The sequence below is a fragment of the Phoenix dactylifera genome, chromosome 12 (genome assembly GCF_051530095.1).
Source record: "Phoenix dactylifera cultivar Ajwa chromosome 12, Ajwa_hap1_PhDact_Kaust_v1.1, whole genome shotgun sequence".
Lineage (NCBI taxonomy): Eukaryota > Viridiplantae > Streptophyta > Magnoliopsida > Arecales > Arecaceae > Phoenix > Phoenix dactylifera.
Window position 1 is genome coordinate 16,956,261 of NC_143201.1, and position 14,551 is coordinate 16,970,811.

The following is a 14,551-nucleotide window of genomic DNA, read 5'->3' on the forward strand; positions in this document are numbered from 1 at the left end:
GGGTTATCTAAATCACGTGCGACACACCTGATCCCAAGGTTGGCGCTCACAACCATCGCTACCAAGGGCTGGAAATGAGCCGCGCTGAGCCTTGCCCTCAGTCCAAAATTTTTTTTAGGCTTCAGACGCGACTTACCCAAAACTTTGACAAAATATCAGGCCCGAGCCCAGCCCGAGCCCAATTGGGCCAGCCCGATAGGACAGGATGTTATGCACACTCCATCCTAGCCCGAGTTCTAATAGCAATAATGACATCTAGATATATGGATACAAATTTGCATTTCAAATGACATCTAAATAGAAGATACAAATCACAAGTTATCTAGATGAAACTAGCCACACTATAAGAGGCTACTTAAATCATGGTAAAGTTTACCAATCTATAAAAGGCTATTTAAACAATAACAATAATGTCATTCCAATAATCAAAATCAATGAAGACCTAATAAAGCCATCAGAACTACCATAAACATTAAACCTTGTGGGCCTGTGTCCACTGTAAGATAAATTGCAAATAACTAATATTGCTTTGGGTATAGCTACAAACATTAAAGAACATACATGTCAACAAACATGACATTAAAGAAGGAAACTGTCTCCTTCATTTGTCATACTAGTGAATGGCTCACCAATCCCGTTTTTTGAGTCGGCAGTTGGCTTGAGGCAGGGGTGTCTGCTATTGCCACTACTATTTATTACAGTATGCTATCGAGTTCCAAGTTTAGAGGCTCATAGACCGAGGGCGGAGTCTATCCAGATCTCTCACTTACTATTCACGGACGACTACCTACTGCTTGCTCGTGTGATGAGACACTCTGCCCTAGTCCTACGGAGAATCCTAGGAGAGTATTGTGAATATATCAAATTCAGCAGTCTGCTTTAGCTCAAAGATTAAGGAGCGGCTGAAGGGAGCTATCATGGAGATCCTGGGGATAAGCGAGCAGGGCAGCACTTTGAGATATCTTGGGGTGTCGATCACGAGGCGGCATCTGCATCGTGATGACTATTTAGTTATCGAGTAGAGTATCAGGCACAGGTTAGAGAGATGGCAGGTGAGTGCCTTATCGATGATGGAGAGAGTTATCCTGGTCAAGTCAATCCTCAGTTCGATCACAGTATACTTGTTGTCCAATACCATCTTGCTGGTGGCACCCTTGAGGTCCATGGAGCAGATATTTAGGAATTTTATCTAGGGGTGAGAGAGAGGAGGGTGTGGCACTCACTTGCTTGCCTGGAATGTGATTTGTCAGCCGACCAACTATGCGAGATTGGGCGTCCACTCCCTGATCACTAGGCGAGAGATCATGGCAGCCAGACATGCGGCTGGGTACTTTCTGGAGCCAAAGAGCCTATAAAGTTTGCTAATGAGGGCAAAGTATGGGGAGGGGATGACAGGGTCTTCCTTTCGCACTGGACGTCGGTGTTCCTTTATTTAGAAAAAGATTTGTGCTCAGGCTCGATAGTGATGCTGATGATCAGATGGGCTATTAGAGACGGTCAGGATATTGACGCCTTGGAGGATAGCTGGGTGTTAGAGCAACCTCTCGGACGATGGCCCACTATGTTTGACCTGAATCGCTTAGCAGGAAGGAGGGTATGTGATCTCTTTGATATTTTGCTCTCTTTCTCTCTCTCTCTCTCTCTCTCTATCTATCTATCTTTCTTTCTTAAAAAAAAATAGGAATGCAATTTATGACGCAGACTGCCAATAGCCCAGAACCTAATTGATGTGGCATCAATTAAAACGGGTCGATTTAGTTTGTCCCAGTTATTAATGGAATGAATTAAAGTTTAGAGTCCTAGCCCTCTTATCCATTTTAACTTGTTTAATAATTAAACTGGATCGGCATAATTAGAAACCAATTGTTGAAGGTAGTAGGACGGGGTGGCATTCATTTAATTCCATGGGAGACCATTTGCAAACCAAAATGTCAAGAGAGACTTGGAATATATGATCTTCACCTAAGATGATGCCATATATTTTTTATAAAAGAATTTTCAGCCGACATATGACAACCAAGAAAGCCCAACAAAAGCCAACCACTACTGAATCACAATGTTGCCAACCTCTGAAACCCTCCAGTTGCAGCCGTTGGGGCTATATCTGTTTTTCAGTCTCAACTTCCCAAAGGTTTTCGATCTTCCATCACCAGGTTAGCTGCAAACTTGATCTTCATCCAAATGCACAGTGGGCCAAAGTTCTTTCTGCACAGTACAAGTTTACAGGTTGTTGGGAGAATTACAATCCTAGAAGGAGGTCATCATGTATTTGGCGACAAACTGCTAATGCTGCATGGGTGGTGGTGCGACATGCGTTTAGATGGTATATTGGCAATGGACAAAGGGTTTATATGGCAATGCCCCGACTGTCTAGGTCGTTCTGAATAAGGTGAACTAAACTAATCAAGATGAACTATGATTTAAATGGCTCAATAAAGATTAATGACAGCCAATTTCAGGGGTACTTGACAAGGCTGAGCTACTGGATTGGTATGCCACTCAGGTATCAAGACGGTGCAAGGCCTCCACCTTGGGTCAACTTGGATTTGAGCAAAGAGAGTCATCACTTTAAATTAAGATCCCTGGCCTTGCTTAGAGAAAGAAAGAGATACACGATTTAAAGCTAGTTGAGCTTTTAGGCTTGATCCACTTAGTTTAGGTCCAATCAGGGGCTTGACCTATTATGGTTTAACCAACATAGAAAAAGAGAGATTTGGCCTGGGTTTGCTTAGGGCTTTGGGTTTCGTCTGTTGGTGACTTGGATTAATCAATGTACCTGCTCCATGAGTTAAATAGGGAAGAAAAGGAAGGTTTTCTTTTTTCTTTAATTGATTACAAATAGGAGACAAATGGGAAGAAAAATAAAAGAAATAATAAGACGAAGAACAGAGGGAAGGAAGGGACGGAAGAGGAGTAAAAGAGGTTGGGAGTAGAGCTGATCATGGGCATGCGGACTTCAGTCCAGAATGGTCCCTGTAGGCCCGTTCTCATAATATTATAATAAAAAAAAGTATGCTATGATGTCTGGTTGAAAAAAATAAAAAATTTAGGATTATAGTATTTCTCCTCCTAATTTTAAAAGAGTAGTCAAAAGGCCCATAAACCTTTTGTCCTCCACGGCCTAAAAGGACACGTTGTCGCGCGTCAGAGCGAGTGCACCGCGGGATGCTCTCGCTCGGGTGCATAAAGGCCCCTCCTAACGTCATTCTCTTTTGCTACGTGGCACAGAATCGTGTTTGCTCCTACCTAGTGGATCCGCGTCACACGTCGACTTCATGATTTGCGTTACACTAAACATACGATCAAAATTGATTAGGCTTCTCGATTTTTCGATTGCTTTCCTCTTAAACTTCTCCGCGGTTCAGTATACCAAACCCTTCTTCCTTCCGAGGCGGACACCGATGGAGATTATGGAGACAGGAGTGTCGAACCTCAACGAAGTATTCCTTCTTTGAGTCAGGAGAGAAATAGATAGAGAGAGAGAGAGAGAGAGGGAGGATAAGGGTTAGAGAAGAGATGTAAGCAATCTGTTCTCTCTCTCGTTTTCTTGATTTTTAGCTTAAAATTGCGATCTTTTTTCTCTATGTTTGATCTGTTTTTCTCTCCTAATAATCAGGAGGTCTTCGATCAATCGTCCCCCGACGCCGGACGCCAATGAAGAACCCGAGAAGGAACCCACCCTTCAAGAAATCATCAACATCAAGGTATGATGACTTCTCTTCTCTTGCCTTAATTCTCTTCAAAACCCCTTCAGATGGAATGAGAGGGGAGGTTGAGATTCCAGGGGCTTGGGTGATCGGAAAATTTGTTCTTATGTCCAAAGTTAGGGTTTTGTACGATAGGGGTTTGGGGGGCGGGGTGGCGTGGGGAGGAAGAAATGAGGGGAATTGGGTACACAGGGGCTCCTTTTGCAGTTGTTAATGAAGTGGATTTTGGTTTTAAAGTTGATCGAGAGTGGGGAGAAGGAGAAATTGATGGAGCTTTTGAGAGAGCGTCTCATAGAGTGCGGCTGGAGGGACGAAATGAAAGCTATTTGCAGGTTTGGATCCCTTCGGCTTAATTTTATCTTGATATGAACTTCACTCAAAAGATTTGCTTATTCTATTCATGCAATATGGTTTTATTTTGCATAATCTGCTAGCTCTTATCTGCCCATGCTTGGTAGGAGCCTTTATGCTTCATACCCGCTTTTTCTTGTGGTGAGAAATTCAGCCATTCTATTGTTATGATTATTATTATTCTTTGCATTGTTCTTTTTCTTCTCCAATCGCTTCTTGCAAGCATTTGTCATGTGAAAGAGAGGAGTGTGAACAAGCCAAGCTGGTGCAAGCTATGGCCAGCTTGTGCTTGACTCTTAATAGCAGGAATCTTCCAATTAGGATGGTGCATCATTTTCCAAATCCCCTCAAAAACTCATCCTTAGACACATTTCCTAAACATTTCATTTCTTTTTCAATAAGAACCACTTCCTCGGACCTGTGCTCTTGCACCCACACCCATGACCGCTTTTGGTAACTAAAGGCTTGACTCGATACTCAACAACCTTGGCTTATGCTAAGCTCATGTTTGTGATGATCTTAGGTAACTTAGCTTAAGCTTGATTTATGTAAGGTCAATATAACTTACACTTGGCTTTTTTAGCTTGGCTAAGATTAAGATCAGGAGAAAGGGGATTTGTGGTGATGGACTAGGTGATTTCTGCTTGATAATCAATTCTAAGGAGGGAGCACATTGACCTCTTAGGTCTCAATCAGCAAAGCCCAATCATAGAGGTCATTTCTCTCTCTCTTTTCTTTGGACTAACAAGGGAGAAGGTTTGAAGACACTTAGGAGTAGAAGTGGCAGTGCAGATTGCCAAGTCTCCTTTATCATCGACAATGGAGGAGAAAGGTCTGCAGCTCTAATTGATGGAGGGAGAGATGAATTGGGGGCAGTTTTCTCTATCCCTTTCCCTCCATTGGACTTACAAGCTAGGGTTTGAAGACAATTAGGAGTATTAGTGGCGGTGGAGATCATTGGTTCTCCTTCACTATTGAGGTGGAGGTGGAAGTTCAAGAGCTCCGATTGATGGAGAGAGAGAAAGAGGAATTGAGGGCAATCCATTGAGTGATACAGGGGTTGGAGGATTTGTTATGGAATGTTTTAGGCTAAATTGGTCTTACTTTACTTCATGATCGAGAAACAAAAGAAGACTTCCATATCCAAGCTTAGCTTAGATGTAGATCACTTCTTTTTGGATGTGAAGCGATGTCAAACCAAAATACCTAACAGGCATAAGCATTAGCTCTCCCTAAAAAGAAGGTGATCTATCCGTACCTTCCAGTATGGCTACTTTGTTACAACTTCAATCACTAGCCCCACCTTTGATATCCCTCTCCTTTCAGTTAAGGTAATGATTTTAGGCATGGCCAACGATAATGTGACAAATGGTGTGTACAAGACTCGAAAATGCACCGTATGGTTGACTGGCGACTACTAGCAATTCTATTTTCAAACAAGATGAAAGTCTTTTTGTGCCAAATGAGATATTTCCAGATGCAGGATGTTGAAGGGGTTGGGTTGGTCAATCCATTTTAGCCATTGAAGAGGTGCTTAGCTGCCAAAGATGAGGAATACAAATAGCTTTTTCTTTTCCTTCTGAGATCTCCATAGCCACTTCATAAGAAGGGTTGGCTTGGTTGAAGTCCACCTCCGTTGTTAGGGAATTGAAAAAAAATCAAGACAAATATATTTATAAATGTACATATAAATAAATAAATAAAAATATATTTTAAATGGACTTTTGACTGACTGTTAGATATAACATCAAGCTCTATATTTAGCTGTTAGCCTTGGTAACATTGAGATCTTAACTATTGGATTCTAATTCAAGTGTTGAAATAATTTAAACATTTATGGTTTCAAATACGCTCCTTTTTAACTAATAGTACAAAATTTAATTACAAGCATTTTTATGTTAATAAATAGAACTTAAATTGCCATATGGAATTATAAGTATATGAATTTTATGATTTTTTATAAGCTTGGCTCTTATTGACCGAGCAAGCTCATATTGAGCTAAATTCATAAGCCAAACAGAAGTTGCTTATGAATGGTTCTCTCTCTAGGCATCCTTAGTGACATTTGTATGGATCTAGTTGATGACTGTTATATTGTGAAACTAATGAAGATGAATGATTATTATTATGTCCTTGATATCATTAGTTCGCTAAAAGTAATTTTGACTCTTGTTTGGGGATAGTTTTATTTTGACAATCATAAACCTACTATAGTTTTGCTATAGCAGCTACTTCACTTTTGGGTTATAGCGGGCACTGGGCACTGTGCCAAACTGGGTTTATATGGGTAAGCTAGCATGATGGGAAAGTTTGCCAATAAAAGGAATTTGGTGAGATCAACAAAAACTCACTTTGCTACATTCTAAGCTTGCAAAGTGTGATGAGCAAGAGAAAGGAGCTAGTGATTGGGAGAATTCTAAATGGTGCAACAAAGATCAAGGAAGGAAGATCCAAGGCATAGTTTTAAACTCTAAAATTTGGAATAATGTGGCATTTGCTATGGATTTGTAGGAGCCCTTGGTAGAAGTGCTTAGGGGTGACTAAGGGCTATATATGGGTGATTTGATGAATGCTAAGAGGGAGATAGCCTTATATTTGAATGAAGATGAGAAGTATCTTCCAATCTGGGCAATTATTGATTCAAGATGAGATGCAAAACTTAAAGGCTCATTGCATAGGGAAGGTGACCTCATGAACCCCTACTTCTTCCATGCCAATTAGAATAAAATTGAAATGATGGGCGATTCATGAATGGGCTGATTGAGTGCATTTTGAAACTCTATCCTAACAATCAAAATTTGCAATATGAAATTTCAAGGGAGATTCCCTTATACACAAGAGCTATTGGATCATTTGGAAGGGAGATGGCCATTAGACAAAGGTCTTGGCCCAAGTTTGCTAATGCATTAATTGTTAATGATATGTTTTTGGGTCATCTGATATGAATAATCTGTTGAGAATAATGCATGTTTTAATCATTGAATGGAATATATTAAGTATAACTTATTATGTTAATAACATATGATGTTAGGTTGGTGATGTTTTATGGATTTGTGATTTTCTTTTTCAATTGTTTTGAATGATGTTGATCAAAGTATTAATTTTTGATACTTAGAAAAACTATTGTATGCTTTAATGACCCGCTTTGGGTCCATAGCACCTGCTATCTGCTATGCATTATGAAACACTCTGGCTGCTATGTGCCTCCTATCTACATTTTAATATTATTATGAAGCCTTTATTGGAATTCTTTCTTTGAGGATGAGAACCTTATAACAATGGATGTTGAAGGATTTACAACCCAAATAGGTCAAACAGTGCATGTTGCACAGAACAGACATGATTAAGCTATAACTGTGTTAGGTCATGGGCCAGTTTGTGGTTTTGCTGCCTTAACAGCACACATTGATTTAGCAACTTGGTTTCCGTACACAAAAAACATTGCACAATAAGCAAAAGAATAAACAAAAAAGCTTTTGCTAAAAAAAATCAGAGTGCATTAGAGGCATTTGTCCTCTCTTGCCTTCATTTTATTTACTATGTCAATCATCAGGTCAATTGGTTCATCAGCATGGCTTTCTATTATTGAGTTTACTGAAGCCCCTTGCACCAAAGAATGGGAGCATAGCTTTCTAGTTCACATTTGTGAATGCCCTCTCATTTGCACAAGCTAATCTGAACTCTTGCTTCTGTTTTTACTGGTTTTGTTTCTGCATTCGGACATTCTACTATTGGGAACAACTAGATTCATTAAACTAAGTCTTTGTTCAACCACATGGCATTTACTTTTATTTTATATAACTAAGAGTACTTTTTCCCCTTAGGGCTTATGCTAGGAAGAAAGGAAGAAATAATGTCACAGTGGATGATCTTATCCATGTTGTCACTCCAAAAGGAAGAGGTAAGCCTTTTTAATGATAATTCTCCATGTGTGTACATCTACTTAATCTCATTTTCATTGCCTTGTGTGTGAAAGTTATTATCATTACTAGGAATAGCAACACCATTTGCGACGTGTTTGTTCTAGAATATTTCAATTACGCATGCTGACAGGGTTTTCATTTTATACGACTCCATGCTGTTTTTCACTAAAGAAAAAGCTCTTGTTGTATGGCTCGAGTGTTGTGAATATGTAAACATTATTCTTGTTTACTTAAGTAGCAAGATCCTTATGTTCTTTGCAAGGTTTATTTGCTTATTGCACTCTAAGTTCAGTCTCCTCTCTATATCCTTGTTGAACGTGATTTTTCTCACATTGCTTTGCTAGTGTAAGGCAGGGTGAACACATTCTTTGAGGAACACTGACTCTCATTCTATATATTATGAATATTTTGAGTTGTGGGTGTTTTTGTATCTATCATATTTATAGAGAATCTAATGAGGCTAGTAATTGGGCAGCCGAGTTTGGGAGGGAGCATGATTTAAATGTGGTGCCCCCCCCCCCCCCCCCCCCCCCCCCCCCCCAAAAAACACACACACACACACACACACACACTCTTACATCATGCGCTTGTGGACCCCTTTTTGGATATATTATATTTTGACCTTTCAGCGGCATGTATTGAAAGGAGTTTGGCAGTTTTTTGTGCTGTCTGATCAAAAAGGACATAGAAAAAAAGCTTGTGATTTCCTCACCCATGTCTAGGTTGGTAACGTATATCCCTTCTTCTGACCACCACCTACTCCCCCTCTTCACCCACGTCCAATCTGATAATGTATATCCTTGTTCTCTTCTTTCCTTTGTAAATCCATCACATTTCCTTTGGAGAAATGAAGAGGTAGGGGAGGGCGGTGTGATGGGGTGGGTGGTAGCAGGGAGGTATTGGGTGGATACATGGAAAAAGGAAGAGGTGGGGAGGATTTGTTACAATGGAAGGTGGGGGAGAAGATGGAGAGCACATGGGTGAAGATTTGGGGGAGGGGGAGGGGGAGGGGGAGAGGGAGTTGGTAGCCAATGTGTCATGATATTTGCACAAGCTCCATGACACCTCACCTTCCAACTTTAGTAGGGTATTCTTTGTCAACTTTCCTGGGCAACAACCAGGCTATTTGTTCTGTAGGAACTAAATTGTCACTCCATATATACGTATCTCTCTCTCTGTGTGTGACTGTTTTGGGGTTTAGGGTTTATAGTGTGATTGAGTTGTTGGAAAATTACGAAAACTGTCCCTTACCTGCCAACTTTATAAGGGTACTCTGTCGTTTTTCCTGTACATGCATGTATGTATGCATATATGTATGTTCTGTGGAATTTATTCCCATCGGTGCACTGTCAGTTTCTTATTTCCTCAGGTATTGCTAATATTATTTATATATTCAGTAATTACCTGACATAAACTTACACTGCAAACACATGCAAGTGCTCTTTTTTTCATTATAGTTGTGGAAGGTGTGGTATAAACCCTCGTCAACTTCAGTTACAGCAAACTCTTGAATTTTTTTCACAATATAATTATTTCTCAGAGAAATATGTTAATTAGAATATGTTTCGGGGATTATGGAAAGTTTTTACAACCGCCTGTCAAAGTGGACACAAATTCTGATGAAGTTTGTTTCTATAATGAATCCCCAGTAATTTTACTACTAACTGCTCCTACTATTATCTTCACTACTGGTTCCTATTTAACTATATTACTGCTCTTTGCATCAGTTAAAGTGAAATCCAGTTTGTGTTAGATTCTATAGTTGGTATTTTCAGGTATTTGTGGAGATGAATAAGTATGCCACCATATTATTTCAAGCTGCAAATCAGTGGTAATAAATGGGAAGAAATGTTGTTATTTCTCATCCTGAGGAGTAGGAAAAAAAATCAAACAAGGGCGTCCAAAAATAGTAAATGCATGATCAGCCAGTGACGGTTATGATCAAATTTTTTTTTTATAAGAGAGTAGATTGGGTTTAGGCACAGAACTATTGGGATATGTTTTTCTCTTCGACATTAAACTCCTACATGCTGCAGTAATAGTTGTCTAAATTGTATTCATTGAACTAATGTTGCTGTATGTGCATATATATTCTTTTTATCTGTGATGCAATTTTATTTTATCAGGAACATGGATTGCTTTTCTGGTGCTCTCTTAAGTTAGCAGGAAGAGAAACTGCATTATTTCTTTTGGCCAATCAAGAGCATTGTCTACTGTTTTCACTGATTCGATTATACATCATTTTTATCTGCAATAATGCAGCATCAGTCCCCGATTCGGTGAAGGCTGAGCTGTTGCAGCGCATTCGGTCCTTTCTCACATCAGCTGCAATTTGATACTTGTTAAACAGTGAAAAGGGATCAAGGTACTACTCTGTTTTTCGTTAGTTAGTGATTGCATATTTATGTAAATTCTGATACTAAACTAAGAGTTACAATCAGTTAAGACCGAGTACTGTTGTCCAGTGATTGCCATATTAGGATTGTCTCCAAATGTTGTCTTTATTTGTAGTCTCTTTGACTTTTTGACCTGGGGCATATCTTTACAGTTTGAACGCTCACGGAACAATTTTCAGAAAATATTGAAAGCGAGCCATAGCTGTAGATTCCTGAATTTGGGAATTGTGAAACACTGTTATTGATGTGCTTGGATAGACTTAGCAAGTGATGGACATGTGATTGTGCAATCATAAATATCTTACATGCTATTAAATCCAATATGGTCCAATGCATGTCTTCATTGATCCTCGTGTTTAAAGAAACAGTGAAGTGGTGCAGCATATTGATGTTAATTGCACCTGTAACCCAGCATTTAAGCTTTGTGCAAAGCAATGATGCTTTAGTGAACTACTGGCTAGGTGTTGTGGTTGCTTCAGCTTCCTTTGCAATCTCTCTTCATATTACTGTGATACTGCTTCCATAAACCTGGACCATGCTTGATGGCTGGCAATCCAATAATTTGAGGACCTGGCTTAAGCATCCGAGCTGGATGCGCACATCCTTCGTTTTTATGGTGACAGCTTGCATTTAAATTTCAGACAAGAGTTTGGTATGGTGAATCAAAATGTTGGAGGGAGCCCTTGTGTATGGCTTTGGGTCTTGGTCGCTGAGAATTAGAAGTTATGTACAGAACATTCTTTCGTATTGTTTGGCAATGGGAGGAAAGAACATGCAAAACAAGGGGATACTTTAGGATGACATCTTTCTTGCAGGTCTAAACTCTTAAAACTGTTTCTTCTTAATCTTTTTTAATAACAATATTCAGTGGTACCATTTATAATGGACAAACTGGCTCTGGTTTTCCATGTTAGAATTGGTTCTGGTTTTAAATGCGTCTGATAACCAAAATTCAAGTCTTGAGGATTTAGGGTACTCTGATTTTTCACCCAGAATGGATCTGAACTCCACTAGGTGCCTGTTTCGATGCCAAGCAGATCCTTGGAGTAATCCAATATATGGCAGGCACTGAGAACAGGTTATCGGTGGCAAACTTATGAGTCATGAAGAAAGATAAATACCATGAATGTGTTCAAAGGAATGTACAATCCCTATTCTTTGTGCGATCTTGTACCTCCAACATCTCATCTGTTAAATTTCTGTTCTTCATAGAACTTCCTATTATTTTGGAATTGTGCAATCTTGGAGCTCTCCCCTCTGATTGCACCTTTGCTGTTCCTAGATAATAGAGATTATATATCCTTTCTTTAAGGGCCTGGCTGGTTCCAGGAACAGATTATCCTTGGATAACTTATGACCTTAAATTACTGATCTAAGAGGGGGGAGGAAAGCAGTTCCGCAGGGGCCTTCAATGGACTGTACAATCCAAATAAGTGTGGTGCTTTTTTTTTTTTCTTCTTATTATCCTGGTGATTTTCCGTATCCTGATCGTCTTCTGTTCTTCAATTTCCTGAGGATCATTTGCTCTGATCGTTAACTACCATATATAGGAGAATCTCATGGATAGTTTTTACCTGCATCCAGACCAAGATTATTTGTTCCACGAACGCTCCCATGATTGAAATTTTCACTCATGGCAGCCTATATAAGGGAGATGCAATCCATTCCAGCAGCAAAACAGGCCCCTAAATATCTTTCATTTCGCGGCAAGCATTAACGCATGTAGCGTGTGAACTAATTGTAATAGTGAAAAGAATCTGTTTCCTCCATGGACGTTTCATTGTTCCGATTTCGGGACAAGCTAACAGGTAATTTATGGTGGTGATCGACGATGAGAGAACATTATGAGTAATCGCTGGTTTAGCTCACGTTAATGGCATCGGTCAATAGGCTCACAAAAGGCCATCAAGCGGTCTGCGGAAAGGACCCAACTCTTGGCATATCAAAACCGATTTACCCATGAAAAAGTGGAAACTTATTTGTCCTGAGCAGGACCTTTGTTGGGGGGCGCTCCATCTCCGACAACATGCTCATTGCTTAGAAATTTATGTCTGACCTCTAGAGAGTGCTAGGGCGCAAATGTTGGATGGGCATCAAACTTGATATGAAAAGAGCCTACGATAGGATGGGGTAGGACTTCGTGACTCACTACTTAGAGGGATTTGGCTTTCACCTATGGTCTAGAGCTGCCTTCTGATCCCGTCCTTTGTCTTGTTGGTAAATGGATCCCCCTTACAGTTCTTCGGGTCAGTGGTCGGTTTGAGGCAGGGTTGCCCCCTGTCACCTTTTTTATTCATTATATATGCAGATTCTTTGTCTAGAGCCCTTCAGCAGGCATCTGTGGCATAGGAGGTGAAGGCTTACAGTCTAGCGTGGATTCAGCTCAATTATCTCACCTGTTATTTGCTAATGATTGTTTGTTGTTGGCCCGTGCGACGAGGAGATCGGTCATGGCCATCTGCAAGATCTTGGGGGTGTACTGTGCGGTGTCTGGCCAGCAGGTCAATCTAGCGAAGTCAGCCATCTACTTCAGCCCGAAGACCAACCTAGGGACGAAGGCTTCTATCATGAGTATTCTAGAGATCGGCGAGCAGGAGGGGACCCTTAGGTACCTCAGGCAATCACTGGACGACGCCTGCGGAGGGGAGAGTGTACCACCGTAGAGGTAGGCATCAGGCACAGACTAGAGGGATGGCAAGCGGTCGCACTATCCATGATGGGTAAAGTCACTCTAGTACGGTAAGTTCTGAGCTCTATTCCCATTTACTTGTTGTCCAACACCTTGGTGCCCCTTGCAGTACTGCGATGCATTGAGAGATTGTTCATGAGCTTCATCTGGGGGAGGCGTGGGGATAGGGATGGTGTTTACCTACTGGCCTGGGAGACTCTGTCACCCGACCTGCAATGGAGGATTGGGAGTCCATTCTCTGATTGAGCGCCAGGTGGTTTTGGCGAACAAGCTGGCAGCCAGGTATTTTCTAGAGCTAGAGAGTCTCTGGGGTGCTGTGGTGAGGGCAAAGTATGGGGATTCAGCTGACCCATCAGTCATCCGCATCAGACAAGGCTGCTCATTCATATGGCAAGAGATCTACGCCACAGCCCGGATTGTGTCCCCGATGATCAGATGGGAGATTGGGGACGGACAGTCTATCGACATCCTGAAGGACAGGTGGTTATCCGAGGTTCCCCAATGGGGTTGGCCTACCCTGATTGATCATAGCTGGCTGGAGGGACGCAAAGTATGTGATCTTTTCACCCCGAGGGAGCGGAGATGGGATGAGGATCTTGTTAGGCGGGTGTTTGGGATGCAGCTCGCGGAGCAGGTCTTGTCTCTGTCAATTCCTATAGGTGAGACAGTGGACCGACGAGTATAGAGTATAACTAGGAGGTCGGTGGTGCGAGCTCGGGACTTATCTGGATTGGTCGGGAGGTCCTCAGCTCGGCAGATTGATGGGAGTTGGATCTGGAGGATGCACATCCATCCCTATGTAGCACTATTCCTTTGGAGGGTGGCCTAGAGGTGTCTGCCCACTAAAGGTGTATTGGCGAGGTGAGGAGTGAGGATCCTGTCGGCTTGCCCGGTCTGCCCGGAGATGGAGTCCATATACCGTGTTAATAAAGTGCCCGCGGCCCAGTCATATCCCAATCATGTCTGGGAGTGTGCTGTAGCTGATCCCGACTAGCGACAGAGGTGGATGTCAATCGAGGATCTGCTGCACTTCCTAGCGGCCTCCCTGCGGGGACCTAGTCTTTTGGAGAGGGGGACGCAGGCTACCTACGTAGCCAACCACTGTTGGCTGGATAGGAATATCCAGATCTTCGAGAGCGGCAGTGCTCCTCTGAGGGTGGTGGTGAACAAAGCTTTACTACAAGCGGCGGAGATTCTCGGCACTACTGCGGTATCACCTTCTTGGATGGCTGGAAAAATCTGGAGCCTCTATTCTGCTCTTGCAGTGTTCAAGATTGTGCTCGTCTTCTGGGTGCCCCCACCACCTGATTATCTCAAGGTGAATTTTGATGGCAGTATTAGTGACGGCAAAAGCTGAGGCGACGTGGGTTTCATCATCAAAGACTATGGGGCCAGACTGGTGGCGGCCGAAGGTCAGCGCATCTTCGACATAACTACTGTCTGTGCCGAGCTTAGAGCTGTTTAGAAGGACATTACCTTTACGAG

The 14,551-nt window shown here is 41.6% G+C and overlaps 1 protein-coding gene across 4 annotated transcripts; it reads left to right on the forward strand.

The window, feature by feature from the left end:
* Positions 1-3,366: 3,366 nt before the first annotated feature.
* On the forward strand, positions 3,367-10,610 carry LOC120105705 (transcription/mRNA export factor). Of its 4 annotated transcripts, XM_039118402.2 has the most exons (6): positions 3,367-3,518; positions 3,617-3,704; positions 3,945-4,039; positions 7,883-7,959; positions 10,244-10,346; positions 10,530-10,610. In XM_039118402.2, coding segments are annotated over exons 1-5 (336 nt in total). In that variant the 5' UTR covers positions 3,367-3,516; the 3' UTR covers positions 10,318-10,346; positions 10,530-10,610. The 4 variants fall into 4 exon arrangements, with proteins under 4 accessions (XP_038974330.1, XP_038974329.1, XP_038974332.1 ...); XM_039118401.2 differs by having other exon boundaries at positions 3,377-3,518; positions 10,244-10,610; XM_039118404.2 differs by lacking the exons at positions 10,244-10,346; positions 10,530-10,610 and adding an exon at positions 10,108-10,178 and having other exon boundaries at positions 3,377-3,518.
* The last annotated feature ends 3,941 nt before the right edge of the window (positions 10,611-14,551 follow it).